Source organism: Drosophila gunungcola (assembly GCF_025200985.1).
Source record: "Drosophila gunungcola strain Sukarami chromosome 2R unlocalized genomic scaffold, Dgunungcola_SK_2 000006F, whole genome shotgun sequence".
Classification (NCBI taxonomy): Eukaryota; Metazoa; Arthropoda; class Insecta; order Diptera; family Drosophilidae; genus Drosophila; species Drosophila gunungcola.
In genome coordinates, this window is record NW_026453168.1 from 305,939 (window position 1) to 327,134 (window position 21,196).

Below are 21,196 nucleotides of genomic sequence, written 5' to 3' on the forward strand. Positions count from 1 at the left end.
TAAAAAATTGGTTAAAACGAAACGAAAATATTAAAAGAAATATAGAATTATTTAACTTTTTTTGTATCTGTTAGTTATTACAAATTTTTTTGAGTCATGTATATTAAATATGTTGTCAATTTGTAAAACATCCTTTTCTCTAAAGGCTTATCACAGAAACAATTAAATTTGTTTGGAATGTAAGAAAGCTACATTTACTGAATTGATATCTTGATTTTAATGAATAATTAATATTTATCATTACTTATAATTTTATAACACTACGAAATTGCAGCGCATTTTGTCAAATTTTTTCGAACGTGCACAGATGCCCCACTGTCGTCGTTGTGTCTATCTTCGTTTGGCCATTTACCGTTGCATTTTCCTGGTTCTCTCTTTCTTTCCTTTCCTGCGAGAACACAATCTGTATCTCTTCCTCTGCCTTTGACACATTCCTCCTTTTGCCTTCGTTCTCGAAAGCTAGAAGGTTCATTCCCACTTTTGAAGCTGAAAAATGTCTGTCGACCTGGACGAATCGGACGAAAAAATGGAGTTAAAGGTGGATCCGGAGAGGCGCCAGCATGTGCCGTATATATTAAACGGAGAGCTATACCGCATCGAGAACCAGGTGGGCGATAATGTTACGGTCAAGTGCTGCTACTGTCCGCCGGATCGGATTTATCGAGGCAGCGTGCGCTCGACGGGAAATTTTCACATGCACATAAAGGTAGGTGTTCCGGGATCTTATAGAAAAAGAAAGCTTCTGATATTTTTGATATTCCCGGGAGAAGCGGCGTCACAGTTCGTTGTTGGGAAAACTGCACGAAATGAAGGTAGCGGCACTCGAGGAACGCCGTGATCGCATCATGAAGAATCGGCGTTTTGGTAAGCCCCGCAAGAAGACCCCCGTTCCAGCCTCCAGTACGGTTGCGATTTTGCCGGAGACTCAAAATCCTACGGGAATTAAAAGCCACGAGCTGAAAATCAAAACGGTGTTCCAGCGGCACAAGCAAGAGCAGGAGGGAGCCACTCGCAAGGTATGCATATCACAAGTGCAGAAGCGAGATAACATCTCACTTTGCCAATCACCGTTAGAGCGGCCCCACACTTGCTCGTGTATTTTATATACAGTATCTGTTCGCACGGCGAAATAGCTCAATGAAAAATGGAGCTTGTGTTAGTGTGCTGATCCCTTTATCTCTTTCCAGTCCGGAGATTCAACTTCAGATAACAGCATCCAAGCCAATCCGCCAAATATAGCCAACAGCCACGGTGTTTTATTCAGGATGTGAGTAAATTTGAAAAATATGCAGTAGAACTTCAATAGTTTGAACTTTCTGTTGAATTGATTTTACCAGTGTTGAAATTATCTGAACCAAAATAGATTTATTTCTCAGAAATTTCACTATATGCCACTATATCCTACCAATGGCTCCTATTGAATTGATTTTTTTATCTTTTATGAACCAAAAATGATTTCTAAACATTTATTCCTAGGCTACATAAAAAATAACCAAATTAAATTATGGCCAAGTATTGTATTTGTTTTAGAATCTATGTTTATTAATTTAATTAATTCCAATTAAAGTAAAACCTTTTTAACATAATTAATTGTTTTGCTTAGTCATAACCCTTCATTAATATTTTGTTTTTTTTAAGTTTATTTACTAAAGTAAAATTCCTTTTTTTTTCAGGTCCCAAACATCTCTGTGGAGACTCTGCCCAGCAATTCGGCATCTACAGCTGCTAGTGTCTCTCTATTGGGTCGTCCCGTCAAGCCGGAGCAAGCCAGTGGCTCTTTATTCCTGATTGATCAACCAGCAGCCATCGATCTGAGCCGGACTCCATCGCTGCAGGGCGAAAGTAAATCCAGTTGCTCGCTGTCCTCCTCGCTGGAGGATGGGTCCATGGACTACTCGCGCTCCCAAGCCGTCTCACAATCGGTATCGTTTACCCACTTCTTGGAGCATCCTCAGCGGGATGTATTGCAGCGCCTGGAGCGCACAATGGCCCAAATTAATCAGGAATTACACTGCCGCAATCAGATTGAACATAACCGTTTGCTGTTGGAGGCGGCCAAGTTCAAGTTTCTGAATCCGAATTTTCAATTTGAACCCATTCAATAAGGGAGTAATTGTAAAACAAAACACTTTGTATTCCACTTATACCAAAATAGAGTGCCTGAAGGATTTATTTAATTGTAAATTTTGAAAATCTAAATCTGAATCACCAATTTGATCCCACTCAGTATTTGTAAACATCAAAAATCTCCCTCAAATTTATTATTTTGAGACGACTTTATACAAGGGCCTTTACGAAAATCACATTTATTTTATTTTTCACTTGTATAACAATAAAGTATATTGAACCGTATTAATTTTTGTGATTTCAAAAATTTGTTCACTTAAAAAAGGCCTCGATAAAATACTTTCAATCCAGTTATGGGATTTTGCAGCTGTCCGCAGATGGTTACACTCAATCGGCTTTGTTTCGTATTCTTTTACTTTTTTGTTGTTTAGCATCATTATTGTTTTAAATAATGGACGATAAGAAGACTTTAATTGATGTAGGTGATGACACCAGCGATGAGGATGATCCGATTCTTCCCAGTAAAGGGACAGGTCATAGCTCAAAGCCAATGGAAGATGCCGGATTGGTTGGCCTAAGCGAAAAGCCCGCAACTAGTTCTTCAGGTGGAGCAGCACAAAGTAATTCGGGGAATTACCACTTAATAGATAATGATCAACCTTTGCTACTGGAAAACAATACCCCATCAATTGCGCGTGAAATAGTAAGCATATAACTGAAACCAACAATGGTGAATCATCATTTGAATTAACAAGTTGCTCTTCGCTTATCTTTGGTCACTCATATTAAGTTTATTACTCGATGCACTTTGTTTTTTTTTTTAGCAAACAAATGGAAATGCGAGCAGTACTAATAGGGATATTAACAATTCGGAACCCATTTTCCATCTGAGATCCAGGACGGCAGCGGCTTCCACGCCCAATTACGAGGTCTGTATATGTGGGATGTATGATACATGTTCCTTATCAATAACTTGCGCTTGCAGAGCTTGGACTATGAAGTTTGCGAAAACACACTGTTTCAAGATGAACAGCGGAAGCGGCTGGCGGAACCTTTCTCCCTGCGCAAGGATGTTATAAGATGGATCATCTTTATACAGATTGGCATTATAACGGCACTCATAGCCTGCAGCATAGATATCATAATCGAAGAGCTGTCGGAACTGAAGTACGAGTTCCTTATCAAATGTACGTAAAATTAACTTTTATTCATATTTCGAGAAATTTGTTCAAATCGGATTGAGTCTGGTTCCAATATATATATATATTAGCAAGGTTTAAGAAATGTGGTTATAAGTGTCTATAAGAAAGTTAAACTATCTTGTCTTAGGATTGTCACACAGTTTATACAAAAATTGCAACTTTAAATATGTAAACGGATATACATATTTAGATAAGCACCAAAAAAAAAAACAGCTGTGTCCACTAATGACGTTAATGGTTTATTTCTCTACTTAAAATTCGATTTTTAATCACTCATGTTTTTCTGTATTTTTGTTTATTATTTATGTACATTGATACTTATAGTATATATTTTCAGCTGTGCAAGAAAACGTTCCCCTCAGCGATGCAAGCGATGGCGATCTTGTCATTCCATACCTGTACTGGCTTCTCTTCAGCATTTTGCCGGTGGCCTTTGGAGCAGCCATGGTTACCTACATTGAGCCCATAACCGCCGGCAGTGGAATTCCCCAAGTGAAAAGCTACCTGAATGGCGTCAAAATACCGCGCATTGTACGGATTAAAACGCTTGCTGTGAAGGCCATCGGCGTGATAACATCAGTGGTAGGTGGTTTGGCTGGTGGAAAGGAGGGTCCAATGATCCACGCCGGAGCCGTGGTGGCTGCCGGAATCTCGCAGGGCAAGAGCACCACGTTCGTGAAGGACTTCAGGGTGTTCAAGGCCTTCCGAGATGATCACGAGAAACGGGATTTCGTCCTGGGCGGAGGAGCAGCCGGAGTGTCAGCCGCTTTTGGAGCCCCGATTGGTGGCATGCTGTTCTCGTTGGAAGAAGCGGCCAGCTTCTGGAACCAGAATCTCATTTGGCGCACACTGGTGGCCTCCATCATCAGCGTGTTTACCCTAAACATTGTACTGTCGGCCTATCATGGCCTTAACGATTTCACGTTCACGGGCCTCTTCAATTTGGGCAAGTTTGATCAGCCGCTGAAATTCGACTACTTCGAGCTGCCCATCTTCATGCTCCTGGGTGTAACTGGAGGCTTACTTGGAGCCGCCTGGAACTCGCTTAACACCAGAATCAATAAGTTTCGCAAGCGCTTCATTCCCTGGAAGATTGGCAAAGTAATCGAAGCGGTGGTGGTGGCCATAATGGGTGTATCTCTGGCTTGCCTGATGATCTACTTCATCAACGACTGTCGTCCGCTGGGCAACGACCCAACCAACCATCCCGTCCAGCTTTTCTGCGAGGACAACGAATACAATGCCGTGGCTGCCCTGTGGTTTCAAACGCCGGAGGCCACAGTCCGATCCTTGTTCCACGATCCTCCAGGTGGGAGTTTGCTAAAAGTGTTAACTTATTTCTCAAGTTTCTTTTTGTTTTTCTTCCAGGCTCGCATAAGATCCTTACGCTAGCCCTGTTCACAGTCGTCTACTATGTGTTGTCTTGTGCCACCTTTGGACTGAATGTCTCACTGGGAGTGTTTATCCCAACTGCCTTGGTTGGCGCCGCTTGGGGGCGTCTCCTGGCCATGGTTACGTTTTACCTGTTTCCGCAGGCGGTAGGTAATATGAGAAATCATACTCTAAAGTTAAAGCACTTTTTTCCGATTCTAGGAGTTTCTGCATCCGGGTAAATACGCTCTAATTGGAGCAGCCGCCAATTTAGGCGGAGTACTCCGCATGACCATCAGCTTGTCGGTTATCTTGATGGAAACAACTGGTGTGGAGAGCTCCTTCTTCTTCCCTCTCATCATTGCACTAATCAGCGCCAAGTGGGTGGGCGATTACTTCAACGAGGGCATCTACGATACCCAAATCCAGGAGAATCATGTGCCCTTGCTGACTTGGGAGCCGTTGCCGCAATACAAGGGCTTGACAGCTCAAAAAATACTCAGCAGTCCTGTGGTCTGCATCAAGCTTCGCGATAGCGCACATTACATATACTCGATGCTAAACAAGTGTGAGCACAATGGATTCCCTGTGGTGGATGATGTGCAGGGGGTGAGATAACTGAAATGTGTATAATTTAAGTTTTTAAATTGTTACTCATTTATTCATTGAAATCTTGCAGGATCGTCGTTCAGAGGGTCGAGTTTGCGGCATCATCTTGCGTTCGCAGCTGATTGTCATCTTGCTAAAATCGTTATATGTGGAGAACAAACGCTTCTGGCTGCCAGACACTTCTATTCAAACTTTTAGAGATCTCTATCCGCGATATCCATCAATAAAGGTAACTAGCTGGCTTATGATTTGTTTAGTCGTGGGTTTTAAGTCTCTCCTTTCAGAGCGTTCGCAAGCTAGATGAAAAAATAAACTACACCGTGGACTTGTCCATGTTTATGAATCCATCGCCTGTACGAGTCAATCCGGTGAGTCACTTTCCGCAACCCAAAAGCTCGATTCAAATACTAATTCTCCTCCATTTTTCTCAGCACGATTCGGTTCCCAGAATTTTTCAGATTTTCCGAGCCTTGGGTCTGCGTCACTTGTTGGTGATTAACAGCGAGAATCGCATTGCTGGCATTATAACGAGGAGAGATTTTATTTACAAGTAACTTATTTGCATTCAATGCAGAATGTCTATGTCTATCGAATGCCAAATGGTGGCTGTAATTTTAAAGAAAATAAATATTTTATATTCCTTTGTAATCGCCACCACTTATCATTGAATCACGAAAATCCGTTTCACTTTTAATAAACTTTTGTTTTAATCTGCTCATTACGTTTTTACAACTTAATTTAATGACCTTAAACGCGTAAAATATAATCAATAGTATTCACAAGGAATTGTACAAGGTTTGTGTGTGTGTGTGTGTGTGGGTGTTTTGTTTGATTTGTATAAAAAATACGTTACATATATGTAAAAGTAAAAGGGCTTGATTTTATAAAATCTTAAAACGCTAAACAGACGTGTTCTGGATCCTAATTACTAGCACAACTGTCTCTTCTATTTTGTTGCAGTGCACAAAACTTTAAAAATATACGTGACTTATTATGTGTGTGGTCTTGTGTTTAAGGTGTGTGTGTGTGTGTGTGTGAGTGTGTGTTGGTTTTATACCGACTTTAGACCCTAATGCTAAAAGCGCTTCAATAAAACAAGACGCTGCCAGAGTAAAACTAGTTCTTAAGGTAATGCAAAGTAAGCCTATAAAATTCTTAGTTAGGAGCAAAGCGCCTAAGATTAAATGACTTTTTGTACAAAATGAAAAAGAGCTTTCCTTCGATCAAATATCCAATGCCCAATGCCATGCCGGACTTGCATACCAGTCAATGATGATGGGTTCGGTTTAGCTGCAATCTCGATGACCGCGTCCAGGAACTGGTATCACATTTAAAAACGTACTTTCAACTTTCTATCGAATACAGGCAAATCCTTTTACTTTTTCTCCTCTTCACCTCACCGTCATGTGAATGAATCTGGCCAAGCAGCGACGACTGTTGCTAATGCTGCTGTTGCTCTTGGTGCCGTCCTTGCCGGTTAGCTCTCCATGGGTCGCACCTGCTGCAGTGCCTCCGCATTTGTGGTGGCCGCCGCGGCAGCTGCCGCACTATTGCAATGTTGCTGTTGCTGCTGTGTTGGCGCATTGGCATTATTGGTGGTCGAGTCCGCGGACAAAATGCTGCTGTTGCACATGGAGTGGGATGATGTCGAGGAAACCGCCGACAAGGCCAGCACACTGCTCACCGCCGATGCTGCTGAGCCTGACGGCGGGGCAGAGTTGAGCGCTGGAACTGTTCCGTCTGGAGTTGGAGCAGCGCCACCAATCAAGCCGCTGACTGCGCTCTGCACCACCTTGTACCGGTTGTAGATGCGGTAAGGCGTCCTCGACGTGTCCTTCTGTTGCACCGTCTTGGTCTTGCTGGCGGATCCCCAGCCGCTGGCGTTGATCTGCTCCGCTGTCTTGCCCAGCAGCCAGTCGATGCAGTTCTGCTGCAGTTGATCGCTGACGTGCTGCTGCAGCCATTTGTTAACGTAGGTCTGGAAGTGAGCGTATTTCGCCTGAGTGACGCGCGAATGACTCTGAATGGGAAAGGGGAAAATCAGTTAGTAAAGTTTAATATAATTAATTGAAGAAGTATCTACTCATTCATTTTAATTTAATTGATTCAAATCGATTAAATCAATGAACTCAGTTTGAAACTCTTCGCAAACACTCACCTTCTTGGCACGACGCACTGCATCGTACTTGAGTAGCTTGAGATTCTTGCTGGTCACAAAGCATCGCCCATTGCTGGCATTCGTGTTGACTTCGTCGCGATCATTGAACGCGTACTGCTCGGCCAGGCCCACCTGTGCGGTACCCAGTCTCTCCGGCAGACGTTTGCTGCCCCAGCTGTTGTTGTTATTGTTGTTATTATTGTTGGTGCCGCCCGAGCCCGGACCCGAACTGCTGCTGGTTGAGATGATATTGTCGACAGAAATGGATTCACCTGCTGCCGCAGTCGCCTGCTGCTCGCTGCGATTTCGTTTCTGTTCGAACAACTGCCGCACTTGCTCCTCGTGCAGCTGCGACCGGCGCTTGTTGCGCAGCAGAAAACGCGCCTTGCGAGCTCCTCCTCCGCCTCCACCGATTCCACCTCCTCTGTGGCCCAACTGCAATGAGAACAATTGAAAAGTCAGTGTTTATTGTGCATAATTGCGACAATTGCCGGCGGCAATGCAATGCAGCCGCCAAGAGCAATTGAAACACGGCGGCAATTCAACATGCTCACAGAATTTACGAGATTACTTAAAGCTGAATGCTGAGATGTTGTGGTGGGTTGTGTATATTGTAGCATTACAGAACAATTAGATAGTTATAGTTGGGGAATTTAGAAAGATAAATACTGAGAGAACCCAGGATGATGAAGGTACCAGGCCAAAAAACACAAAGACAAAGACTCACACGCACTGTGGAACAGGGGGTAAAACAAAAATCGACCAAATACGGGGGTGGGAAACGAAACAAAATCAATCACATTTACGAGTACCAGTACCATCAATCAACAACAATAACAAACAAATCTTAGACTTAAACTAAGTGAAACGAGGAGGGAGTTCTACAATGCGTTGGCAAATTACCTTGCTTAAACTTAAGTCTTAGGTCTGTGTGGCAATTACTGAGTTCGTTTGCAACGCCTAACCCCAGATAGAACCACAAAAACACCCGACCCCATCATCTTGCCCATCCCATCCCTCTGTTTGAGTAACTTCGAACTTCGAATATGGCTTTTTAATGGGCTGCTCCAGATATATTTCTCAATTTCACTCTCCAGTAATGTCCACAGTTGTGATTGTGTGTGCTTATTAATTTACAATTATTGAGTGTGTGGAGTGTGTGTTGTGTGTTCTTATGCCTAGATATAAAAATGTTTACCGAATTTAAAATGACATTTGGCTGCTTCCTTTACAAAATTAGCTACTAAATGTTTTACACATAATAATACATACATTGACCGATTACCATTAGCATTACGTTATGTACAGTTAAAACACGATAATTAATATATACATTTTGTGTACGGTGTAATTTAGGCCTACGGGTAAGCACAATAATCTGACCATCATTATCATCATCATCATCAGCAGCACCACTCTCACACACACCACACCCCAACCACACCTTTACCAACAATTTCATTATCATTATAATCACATCACAACGCCGATGTTGGGTTGTCGATCACCCGAAATATTAGACTGTCTATCGCTATGGATAACTCTTGGACAACTCAAGGCATAACGAAATCAGAAGGGAATGCAACAAGCGCGTGACTACGTTAACGTTATTGTTATCATGATCTACTATTTTACATAATGGTCTGTCTTTATGCATGTTTGTTTGTGGGTGGAATTCTACATTTATTTGAGGCGTGTTCTTTGGGTTTTTGTATCCTCGTTGGTTGGGTTGTTATTGCAGTTTTTCGTTTTCGTTTCGTGTTTTTGGGCAAACAATGCATTACATTAAATGTGTGTGTGATTGGGTGAGTGTGGTAGTGGTTGTGGCGGTGGTGGTGGTGGTGGTGGTGGGTGAAAAGGTTTGGTGTTTAATTTCTCTTATTTTGGTTTTGGTAATCAAAAAACCAATTCATTTATTACTATTTCATTTTGCAATATGACTTTTTCTTCTTCTTATTCAATGAAATTATCAAAACTATGTTATTTCAAGCCTTGGAATTGACCTGGTACGAAAAAATAAATCGGAAAAAATGAGAGAAAAGAATGCAAAAAAGCATTAATTAGTGAATATTTTCTTGTTCTTTTAATGTATTTTTTTTTTTCATTGCTCGTATGCAAGCAGCGTATTCGTTTGTATGCATACGAAATGTGGGCGATTAATAAGTTGGCGGCATGTTGATAAATGATACCGAAACGAAAAGATACAAAAATAGAAACAAATTTACAACTGGCTAAATGAGGAGAGGGGAGAAGATAAATAATAGAAAGTGCAGCGGCGAAAGTTGATAGGTAACAACAGATAGTAAACCGAAAACTGAGATATATATATATGTATATATACAGAATGCAGTACGGTAGGCTGTGGGCTGTCTTGTCCATCGTCTAAACCAAGTGGTAGGTTTGTATGTACAGTGGAAGTACTGACCGAAAACACAACTCAGGAGAAGAACAGGAACAGGGAACCAAAAACGTAAACAACCGAAATGAACAACGAAATACACAAACAACATGGTTAACCACTCTTCAAGCACACACCACACAAAGCTGCTCCGGCTCGGGAGCATCATTATCGCTGCGCCGCGGCACACTCACCTCGGCAGTATCTTCCTCCTCCTCCGTTTTGATATCGGACGCCTCTACAATATTGTCGCCGCCTCCCAGCGCCGAATTCGAGCCGGCACTGTTCCCTCCGCCGCTGCCGAGCGCCGGATTCGCCAATCGTTCCACATATTTGCTAAACTTCTGGGCCTTCAGCGCAGCCGGCTTGTCCACTTCCTCGGGTTCGGAGTCGAGCAGCTCGATGGTAACTCGGCAATCGATTTTGTACTGCAAATTAATTATCTATATGTTAGCTTCTCTCAGAGTGTGTGATTCGATCCAAACAACTTACAATGTACACCTTAAAGCAGTTCTCGTCGTTGAGAATGCTTTCCGCCTTCGCTGATAGGTCATCTCCCGGTCAAAGGTCTTGTGGGCATCCCGACAGAGTCCGCCGGTGCAGCCGCGCCTTTGCTCCGAAGCAAACAGCTCCTACACAATCAAGGGCGGCTCGCTCTGTCACACAGTATTGCAGCTGGCGAACGGCATTTGAGACCACCTGAGATGAAATAAATGTGTGGGATTAGTATTACAATACTTTGAAATCAAGTCCTTAAATTTGGGCAATACTTTGTTTAAATAATCCCAAATCTAATTAGCTTTAATTAACAGCTTACCTTATCCAACGTGAAAGAGATGTAGGCATAAATTCCAAACATTTCCCGCATTGTATCCTCGAAAGTGTTCGAGTCCATATTGCCGTCTAGGACATTCTTCAGCATGTCAAGGAAGGTCGGATAGTAGTCCTCCACTTGGATCTCCGGCTTGGGCTTTAGCCTAAGCGCAGTGGCCGTGCTCTCCCTTCGGTTCACGCGACAGCGTTCCTCCTCGATCGCCAGCAGGCGTGCCCGCTCGTACATGACGTGCAGACGGTCGCAAAGGATCGCATGTAGCCGCAGGAATAAATACCAGTTGTTGTTGGCGAAGAAAAGCGAATAGGATTCGTCCTGATTAAAAGAGTAAAAAACAATGGTTTACTAATCATTTCAGTTAAAAGCTCAATATTAAACTCACGTCATGCTGTCCGTGTGCGTGAGGTGGCAATAGCTTGGGATTGGCAAGATCCGCCGGATGCTCCAGCTTGATTTCCACATCGCTGCCAGCTACTGTCGAGTCCTGTGCTTGCCTGGGACTCGAGACAACTCCGGAGGTGCTGCTGCTGCTGGCTCCTTCGTCTCTGTGGGTGGAGAGGGGATCCTCCTTCGCCTTGGCCTCGGATCCGGATCCAGATGCAGATGATGATGCCGCTGCTGCTGCCGCCGCTGCTGAGGATGTAGATGGAGTTGCATCGTCCGCCGGCGTCGCTGATGAAGACGTTGTCGCAGACGCCGCTCCAGCCGATCCACTCGTCGCCTTTGAATCGTCAGTCTCTTTCTTGATTCCAGCCGGAGTCCCGCTGCCGCTGCTTGCATTGCTGCGCGCCGGAGAGGTACCTTCGCTGGGCGTACTCTTGGCATTCCGGGCCGACGACTCCGTGCGACTCAGTGGCGAGTCCACGTCCATTTTCGTATTGTCATCTACCAAAAATGGAAAGGCTATATAGAGAAACGGGTGCACAACACATAGGTTTCGAATATTCGATGGGGTCAGTGAGGTGTCGGTGGTGCAGTGCAGTGCAGTCCAGTTTTTTTTTTTATGTGTATTGTTTAATTACAGATGTTTGTTGTACGTTACAAAATTTGGTTTCATTGGTTTATTTTTGTTTTGTTATCAAGTAATTGCAAAAAAAGAAGAAAAAAGAAAAAGAAACGAAAAACATTCACTATGTTAAATAATACAATCGAGCAAATATTAAGGGAAATACGCTTTATAAATTCGAAAGAAAATTAGACATGCAATTAAGACATTTCTTTTGCATGACTGATTAAAGTTTCAAATTTACAAAGCTATACTCCCAGCACAAAAAAATAAAATAATAATTAATTGTTGTGAGTAAGGATGATTGAGATGATCAAACCAAGGCATAATCATCTCATGGCCTGATTAGTTAGTTGTTATAGCTACTTAAGCAAGTAATGAATATCTTGGCGGTTAGTTAAGGTGAACTAGATGATTAAAGGTGGAAAATTCGGCTGAGGGAACTCACCGTCATCTCGCTCATCGTCGCTCAGCGGCTGCCGTGGCGCAAAGAAGAGGTCAGGCACAAATTGTCGGATGATCTGCTTGATCTTCTGCTTCTCCTGCTTCTGAATGCCCGTCTGCCGCTTGACGTGGTGGATCAGCAGATTGGCGGCATCATCCAGTATGGTCTTGTCCTTGTAGGGCAGCATCAAATGTGGCCCGTACGGCTCCATGGCTTCGTCTTCCTGGTCATGCCGCTCATCATACAGCGTCTCGATCTCGTTGAAGAGACTCTTGGAGCGCAGGGCCTTCATGTCGTTGGGCTTGAAGTTGATGGCTTGGTGATCCAGAGACTTGAGGTAATACTTCTCGTTCTGTTCCCGCCATTGCTTGTTGAACGTCTACACAAAAGAAATTGTACATTTCATTTACATCAATGCAAATAATGCGTGAGGAGTTCACTTACCTTTTGCGCTTCTCGCCACTCCTCCTCCTTGACTTTCAGTCGCTTCAATACAATAGGCACTGCCACCGAGGGGTTTTTCTTCATGCCCTGGATTATTTCGCCGGATTTGTCGCCATAGATGCGATGGATGGCCCGCTGGTGTATCGTTTGGGATGTGCCACCCAGATGATCGTCCAGGTGGAACTTTGCCAACTCCTCGGTGGACATGCGCGACATCTTCTTCTGCACGTTCTCCAGCACCCGAATCGTGGCACTATTCACCTCGATTACCAGGTCCAGCTCGAAGCGCTCGTCCTCCGTTCTGTGAATATTCCTTTTGTTTAGAGTGTGCGTATTGGTTAATTGAAATAAACGAAAGCCAAAGAAACAGAATATCCAAAACAAACGACAGTGGTGCAGATTGAGAATAAAGTATAGGATGCGGTTAAAACACAAGATTAAATAAATCAAATCAAATCAAAAACTCGATTTCTATTTAACCGCAATTATTAATCTCAAAAGGAAAAGGAAATGAAACAAAAGTACCAATGGAGGAGGTCCCAATTTTACTCGAGAATTTTTTTCAGAGTGGAATTACTGAGTTTACAGTTTAGAGGAATGTTTCTCACCTGTAGATTGTCTCCTCGAACTGAGTTTTCCGCGATGTCACAAAGGTGGAATCTTCGCTGGCCCACGTCGGAAAGGAGACCCACTTGTCGTTGAGCACCTCCCGACAGAGAGCCGTTCGTCCGCTACACTTCTTGGGCACTGTGGACTGGGGCAGCGCACAATATGATGCACCCAGTCGCTTGCACGAGGACAGATCCACATCCTGAACGTACTCGGCGGCACTTTGGTGACTGCTGCCTCGATCGTGAGAACTATTGCTGCTTCCGCCTCCCTGACGCTGCGTGGCAGGCAAGGGCATGCCATCAATCATTCCCCCGGCGGGTTGACCGGAAGGCGGGCCCAGAAAGTCGGTGAACCATCGCAGAAGGTCGGGGAACTTCATAAGGAACGGAGATACCAGACCGAGCAGCTCTGTTTTGGAAACGATTTCCTGGTTGAACAGAGTCAGGCATCGGAGGAAGTTGTCGTAGACCTCTGGACTTCGTAGGGCCTTTCGTACCTTGTCGAAGAAGGCGGCGTCGGAGATGGTGCACTTGCTCGATGCCTCCGAGAAGCTTACATCCCGACAATATGGTTTCGGTCGTTTAGCAGGCGGTGCTCCACTAGCATAGTGTCCGGCCAAACTATCATCGCCCGGCCTTCTCGAAGCTGAACCGGAGTTATGCTGACCATGGTGACCAGAGGGCAGCGGCGGCGTGGCGTAACTGATCCCCGGCGAGCTGCGATCGAGGGAATTGTCCGACATGTGCGGCATGGAACCAATCACCGATGTGATACCATAACTTGGTGACTTTTTGGAATTGTGACCATGCGAGAGATTCGGATTGGGCACGTGGCCGACGTACTTCTGCACATGATGATTATTCCGATGCTCTTTGTCGTACGCCACCATTACACTGGCTCCTACACCAGGCCGACCGAGATTGGTGCCCGCTGGAGTCCCGGCGAGATGGTGATGGCCGCCCACCCCAGCTCCTCGATGATGCGCTTGCTGCTGCAGACCTGAGTGATAGTCCTTCTCGAAGAGAACATCGTTTCGCGTCGTCGCGTTCAGGCCTGATCCAATCACATGATTCTGCTGTTGCTGCTGATTATTGTTGTAAGTTTTAATGCTGACACTGGTGTTCACCGCCGACAGATTTCCGATGGCCGCAGCATGGGCACTGTTGTCGATCTGTGGGAGAGTCGTACCGCCGCCACCCAAATGCAGAGGGGAACCACCTGGTGCTGGCGATGCGGATGACATGGTAATGTGGGCTCCACCGCTCAAAGTGGCCGTGGGTCGTTGCTTGCCATGATCGTTGTGCACGGACGCTGATTTTGCCATGTACTGCCCAGCCTGATGATTGGTAGCGTCGGGCAGAAATTGGCCAAACTCTCTCAGCAAATCCTCATCCTGGCCAAAAAGCTTCGCAACTTGCGTGTACACTTCCTGTTCGGTAAGCATTTTGCCCTGGTTTAGACTGCCCTCCTTCATCACCTTCTGCTCCTTTTGATAGGCATGCAGAATTTCCAGGAATTTCTTGTACTTTGCCGGTTGGTTTTGGAAACGGTTCTGTTCGATAGAAGCATACAAAATAGTATAAGTAAGCAACATAGTTTTAAAATATTGAGCACACTTACCTTGATCTTATTTACATAGGTTATGGCGTGATTGAACTCCACCGGCTGATTCTGCTGGCCCGTCTCGCCCAGGAGAATCGATTGGTGCGCCTGCTGGATGTGATGCAGATTGTGCTGGGCCGCTACCGCTCCTGGCCCACCTCCCGCTCCTCCGTGTGGGCTTAACTCGCTTAAGGAATTGGGCGTTGGAGGTCCTCCGACCACAATACTGGCGGTGGCATTTGCGCTGGCCGCTGCTCCAGCCACTTGGCCTGTGGGCGTTATGGTGGCCCTTTCTCGGTCTCTTGAATAGTTCTGCGGCACGTTGTGCGCCGATACGGAGATGCCCGGCGGCTGCTGACCAGGGCCTACGGCTGTTGGCGCCGGTGAGTTGGTCACACTTACGTGGACATGACCTGGGGACTGCGACGCAGGTGGCGTTGCCTGCTGCTGCAGCGCATGGATGGTGGTCTGGGTAAGCGATGCTCCGCCGTGAGTCATAAGATTTACAGCTCCAGCGGATTGAATCTGAGCCACAGCTGCTGCTGCGGCCGCTGCTCCAGCTCCTGAAGCCGCTGTCAAAGTTGCCGCATTGGTCGTCTTGATGGCGATATGTCCGGCAGCTGACATTGGGCTGCTTCCGGTGAGCATGTGCACCGTTCCCGTGCTCGATGGCGCTCCAGGGGGCGAGGGCATCGATACCACCGGTACCGAGCAGCCGAGAGCGTCCGAATGTATTTCGATCTTGTAGCCAGGTGGCAGAAACATGTTGAAGCCGTAGATCAGCTCCGTGTGTCCCTTGAAGAGCGTGGAGACTCGCTCAATAACTCCGGGTGTGTCGATGCAGTGCGACTTAAACTCCTTCATGATGTCGAGGAAGTTGTTGTAGATCTGCGGCTGGTCCGCATACTGGTACTTCACCTGGTCCAGGTAGCTCAAAGCATCCTCGACTTTCAAGCGCGGCGTGGCATTACCCGATTGTCCCTGCGGTGGAGTGGTTCCACCCACTGGAATACTGTTGGCAACCACGGACGACGGAGGTGTTTGGGCTGTAGCCAAAGGTGGCTGCTGAACAGGCTGTTGCTGGGACATCGTGGCCAGATTACCCACGGCAGTGGCCACCGTCTGGGTGCCGCTGATTGTGCGCTGGCGGATTGTGCCAGTTTGTGAGCTGCTGGAAACGGTCTGTGCGCTAGCGGGATTGCTCGCTCCTGCTCCTCCGGTTACATGAATCTGTACTGTGTTTCCGCCATCCGCTGAGCTGGCTTTGAGAGTTCCACCCGCCTGAATGGATGCCACGCTATAAGCTAGAGAAGAAATTAAAGATATACATGAAATAGGCATTGCATTATGGGTTGTAATTGAGCACTTACATGTGGTATACTGTAATGTTTGGGTGCCGGTGCTGCCCGTGGAGACCACTACACCCCCACCGCCTGCTCCAGCGCCTACTCCTACGGCCACCTGGGCTCCTGCCCCTACAGCGCTAGTGCTGTCCACAATCGAGCTCGTGGTCTTCAAATTCGTGGCCGTCGGTGTAGTGGACGGCAAATAGGCAATGGTCTGGGCCCCTCCATGCTGCGGCGTAAGGATGCGATGGTGAATGGAACCGATGCCACTAATGGTGGCATTGTGGGCAGCTCCGGGCACAACGGTTCCAATGGTCACGCCCGCCGTATTGACGCCTACGGTAGTGGTGCCACCGCTGCCAGACGCTGGCCCTCCTCCGGCCACGCCCACGACTCCTACGCCCACGCCACCGGATGTCGGTGGACCGGGTCGCGTGCCGAACTGCACCTCGTCGACACGGGTGCGTTTCATCATCTTCTTCGTTGCTCTGTCCTCGGCGGTGCCTCTTATCCTGTGCTGCTGCTTGCTAAGCACTCTGTGGCTCCCTGTATCCCTGCCCAAGTGCAAGGACTCTCTGGCTGCTTTGGGTGATTGGCCGCCCTCTATGAGCGTATGTAATATGCAACGAACGGTCGGGGTCGCAACTCTTGGTCCTGGACTGCTCGTGGATGCGACATATGTTGTCTGTACATTTGGTATCCCCGCAAGCGGCAAATGCGCTCGAGTTCTAGGGTAGAGAAATTGAGCTATCTGCTAGTTATCTGGGCCGGTAATTCACGTCTGCCACGTAACTCCCGGAGTTCTTTCTGGATATCACTGTAAATAAAGAGAAGGAAACGGTCATCTAAACTGCGTTGAAAAACAAGTTAATAAAAAGTCTTTTCTAAGTATATTTTAAGAATTCTAAATTTAACCTTTTTTTCCTGCAATATAACTTTGCTACTATTCTTTTTAATAACTGTGGACTTTTGAATATTAAGGGACTAAAATTGATTACAATAAAACATTACTCTTACTCGTTTAACCAAAACATGTTTGCTAATATAGCACAGCTGATTGATCAATTTGGTCTTTATCTAGGTATCTTTTCAAAACGATTACACATTCCAACGAAAAGGTAGAATAAAAAAGCACACTGCGGAATTCTTCTTTAGCCGTATCACAAAAACTATAGAGTGAAAAACGATGTCTTTGTATTGGATACTGGATCCGGAGGAGGAAAGAAAGGTAAAGAGCATGGGAATGGTGGAGCTCTGAGCAATAACAATAGCTAGAGAGTGGTGGAGATCAAAGTAGAAGTTTAAACTCGGAGGAGAGTGCAAGTTAAAAGAAGTATACTTTAGTGTGTGTACGTGCAACCGGAATTGGGCGCGCGCTTTGTTATTGCTTTTAGCGGTACAGTAAATACTTCCTAAGCGAGCTTTCTGTATACACCTTCGTTTGCTTAAGTGTCTGTAATATATATATATATATGTGTATGTGGAAGGTGCCAAATGCCCCATGCACGACATCGGCTTGCATAGAATTCAGATATATATATATATTTATATATATATATATATACATCCCGACACCGCCAAGGGGGCGGGAGGCGGGGGGAGTATTGCTGGTACATATTCTGTATCTACAACTTACAAGAAGAATAAGAAGAAGAAGCGGCAAACGCAACAATGCAAAGGTGGTGGTATTTACGGTATCGGTGGTGGTGGTGCAGCCACAAAGAGAGTCAGAGAGAGCGCCGCATTTGTTGTTGAGGCGCAGTATGATATGGCTGATTTTTTTTTCAAAAAGGTATTTCACCCGTTTGGGGCCAAACACACACACACTCACGCAGTAAGCATTTGGCGGGCAATCGGGAGAGTGAGAGAGTGCAAAGCTGCGCAGGCCAGATAGAGAGAGAGAGAGAGAGTAAATACAAGGTGAATGGAAACCGCCTAGAGGATCAGATCATCCTGCTCCAACCTACTGAAACACCCCATCACAACCAACAGCTGCCCCATTTTAGCATTTGTAAACAAATATTGGAGCACAGTACAGCCGCACAAAAGCTAGCTCCTCTCCTTCCCTGCCACCACCAACTATCCTTAAAAGAAGGTAAAACAAGTTCGCTCTTTTTGCTCTCTCTACTACTTTTTTTGTTATTGTATTTTTGGATCCGCCATTAGTGCATACCAAACAGCTTTTAGTGTGTGTGTGTGTGTGTGTGTTGGATGAGAGAGGCTCCAAATTGGGGCGTTGTGCGTGTGTGTGCGAGTGCTTTGGGGAGACATGTGGGCAAATTTTCCCTCCATTTTTTTTTCAACCCGCTCTATTACGTGCACACGTATAATGTTATCTTATCTGTTTTGTTATATGTATACACAGCACAGAATACGCAGCACAAAAGGCAGACAGCGGAAAAATATGCAAAAATCTTAAGCACTCGATTTCTTAAACAACTGCAATACGAATCATCGCTAATTAATATTTAGTTTGTGAATTACTTTCTCACTCTTCTGGCACACTCACACACACTTGCAGACTGGCGCTGCGCTATTAATAAATTTTGCAAATAAAACATATGTATGTATAGAAATATGTACAATATATACATATATATTATTTCAGCAAACGTTTTGTGTAAAATTTAAAAACGAAAGCAAGAACAACAAACGACGGATGTAGGGAACACATAAGAGGAGCAGAAGAAAGATGTGAGCAAAAGGGAGCCCCACAAATGATGCTCTCATTGGGGAGCCATTTAAATGCACACTCACACCGAAGCACAATGGCTCTCGCCAGTACATGCGAATGGCGCATCAAAGCAAAAGTCGAGATAAGCGCACGAACTGAGCAAAGAACGAATCAACGAACGAAAATAAAACGACACTACGTTGAAAAAATACAGTCAGTTCATAAGCAAGCCAAAAGCAATGGTTCAAAACGCGCCTGTGTTTGTGTGTGGCTCTCCTCTCCACCCTCGTCCGTGTGTGAGCAGAGCAGCAGCAACACAAACAACAACCACGTCGCCGTCGACGACTTTTTGTCTGTGCGCCTTCTATATGTATTCGCTGTGGCTCTTAATGCGAATGTGTGTGTGTACGTGCGTGTGTATATAAACCAATTGAAATTGACCTAACCTAAAAATGTTGTATTTTTCACAAGTTTTTAGTGGCACAAACACGAATGTTGTTTGAATATCCGCGCACCAAGTGCACTTGAAGGATGTTCCTCTGCACTTTCCACGCCCCTACCGCCCTAAGCACTTACATCAGCAATAAGCAGTTAGCTTCGTCGGTTGATATTCGGCTGTGTGTATATTCGAAATGTATGTATGTATGTATATACTGGGCGCGTATGTATATTTACTACAAAACTGCCGTTGGCTTGTGTTATTGGAAACTTTCACGTTTTACGCAGTATTTTTTATTTTGCACTAGCAACTACTATTTCCACACTCACTACTGGCACACCGAAATCTGAATTTGCACCTTTAATGGATTTCTGTGTTTTGAGTTTAACGATTATTTCAATCACTTTGCACTTGGCTCCCCTTCTCAGTAGATCAAAGAAGGCGATTTAAGACATTTTCTTTTCGGTAGATTTCTACTGCTTTTCACACAGTTTTGGCGAGAAAACGTTTTCGTACATCCTAACGCCGCCGCAAACATTTTCGATTAAAATTGAACGGCGAAACGACGACGGCCAGTTAGTCCGAGTCAAAGAGAGAGTGAGAGCGGGGAGAGACCTTGTGCTCTCAGAGAGAGAGAGAGCGGTGTAGAGAGGGAGAGTGCGCGCGCGCAGTGTTGCTTTGGAATTCATTTTCTGTTGCCTCTGTTGCCGCCGCGGCTAAAACAGGGTGGCAACTCAGCGGCGCAACAACCAAAAACCTCCGTCGCGCGCATTGAAATCATTGTGATAGCCACTAAATAAAATGGTGCACCTATTAGTACATAACAACCGGCAGCTGTTACTTGTACTCTCCATTGCTCACCACATGCAAATCGCCTCAAAATGGCGCTTAGAATTTGGATAAGAAACGAACGATGGCAAGGCTTACGTAAGTGCAAAAAGCAATAACAACGTTGGAAGGAGAGAGGAAACAAGTCTGCGAGAACACAGGGTGTTTTTTCTTCTATTGCCATGTGGCCTGAAGTTAGATCCCACCATATAAGCAAGATACCCTGTTTCAATCAAAGAGAGCGCCTGAGAGAGCAAACACAACGAGTACACAAAAAGCAACAGCACACTGGAGGGAGACAGGGTGTTTATTTGTTACTTATCCATGTGGCTAACAAGAAGTCAGACTATATCAGCGAAACACCCTGTTGCCGCAAAAGAGAGAGAAATGCACTCACACCAACGCGCCGACCCCGTGTATACAGTGGAAAGCGACGTCGGCAGAGCGGATTCAGCCGACTATTGCAGTACATAATGAAATCGACGAAACCGAAAATCAGAAACCAAACGGACCACTAGCGAGCTACAACTCTGCCACGGCTACACTTTACACACTCATGTACTCCTCCACCTCGCTCACCAGCCCACACACACACCCACAAAGGGGTGCGTGCGGTGAGAGGCAGGCAGGAAAAAGCAAAGTGCATCTCACCATGACAATGGCGGAACCATAAAAACACATGTTCCCATCTTGAATCGAAGCGAATTCGGCGGCCCACCTCCTTCGAAAAAAACAGGCGAAAAATATCTGTATACGCGAAAAAGTTGAGCAGCTAAAAATGCGACATGGAAACCTTGCACTTATCGATTCGCCTCGCTCATTGCGCAATGAAAAATGCAGCGGGGGTGGCGAGAGAGAGGCGCTCTTTCTTTGAGGCACCTGCAGCGATAGGAAATGCAAATCCGCCTTCCACTTTCCAGCTCAAAAGTTCAAAGTTCACGTGCAACCACAACTGGGTGCAGCGCATGCACCGAAATCCCCGGACCGGATAAAAAGGGGCAAACAAAAACTCTCCGACTTCCAGGCGCCGCAGGAAGGTTTGTTTGCCCTTCCATTGGGTATTATTGATGTTTTTTTTTGATAATAGTGCCAGGTGGTTTCGCTTGTTCTAATTATCCCTGTGCTAGTTTCAGATTGCTTGTCTTGGAATACTGCAAAAAGAA

General features: G+C 45.5%; 3 protein-coding genes across 3 annotated transcripts; 2 read left to right on the forward strand and 1 right to left on the reverse strand.

Annotated features, from left to right (window-relative positions):
- Positions 1-327: 327 nt before the first annotated feature.
- On the forward strand, positions 328-2,352 carry LOC128255105 (protein stand still). Its single transcript, XM_052984613.1, is given in 4 exon segments — positions 328-706; positions 771-1,016; positions 1,188-1,271; positions 1,674-2,352. Coding segments are annotated over 4 exon segments (975 nt in total). The 5' UTR covers positions 328-493; the 3' UTR covers positions 2,106-2,352.
- A 73-nt stretch (positions 2,353-2,425) lies between these two features.
- On the forward strand, positions 2,426-5,963 carry LOC128255104 (H(+)/Cl(-) exchange transporter 7). Its single transcript, XM_052984612.1, has 9 exons — positions 2,426-2,770; positions 2,892-2,996; positions 3,053-3,254; positions 3,607-4,578; positions 4,638-4,807; positions 4,863-5,249; positions 5,320-5,478; positions 5,534-5,617; positions 5,681-5,963. Exons 1-9 carry the CDS (start codon positions 2,519-2,521, stop codon positions 5,801-5,803), a joined length of 2,454 nt encoding a protein of 817 aa, XP_052840572.1. The 5' UTR covers positions 2,426-2,518; the 3' UTR covers positions 5,804-5,963.
- Positions 5,932-20,093, reverse strand: LOC128255103 (uncharacterized). Its single transcript, XM_052984611.1, is given in 14 exon segments — positions 5,932-7,269; positions 7,408-7,842; positions 10,000-10,233; positions 10,298-10,347; positions 10,350-10,437; positions 10,439-10,504; positions 10,623-10,952; positions 11,020-11,522; positions 12,092-12,467; positions 12,533-12,845; positions 13,141-14,696; positions 14,765-16,050; positions 16,117-16,909; positions 19,343-20,093. Coding segments are annotated over 13 exon segments (6,231 nt in total). The 5' UTR covers positions 16,568-16,909; positions 19,343-20,093; the 3' UTR covers positions 5,932-6,726.
- Between the last annotated feature and the right edge of the window lie 1,103 nt (positions 20,094-21,196).

What these genes read in the sequence shown, in the direction of transcription:
- LOC128255104 (XM_052984612.1), top strand. Translation starts at nt 2,519, where the DNA reads ATGGACGATAAGAAGACTTTAATTGATGTAGGTGATGACACCAGCGAT. An exon ending in CTTCCACGCCCAATTACGAG is followed by an intron (nt 2,997 to 3,052) that starts GTCTGTATATGT and finishes TTGCGCTTGCAG; the next exon opens with AGCTTGGACTATGAAGTTTG. An exon ending in GTACGAGTTCCTTATCAAAT is followed by an intron (nt 3,255 to 3,606) that starts GTACGTAAAATT and finishes ATATATTTTCAG; the next exon opens with CTGTGCAAGAAAACGTTCCC.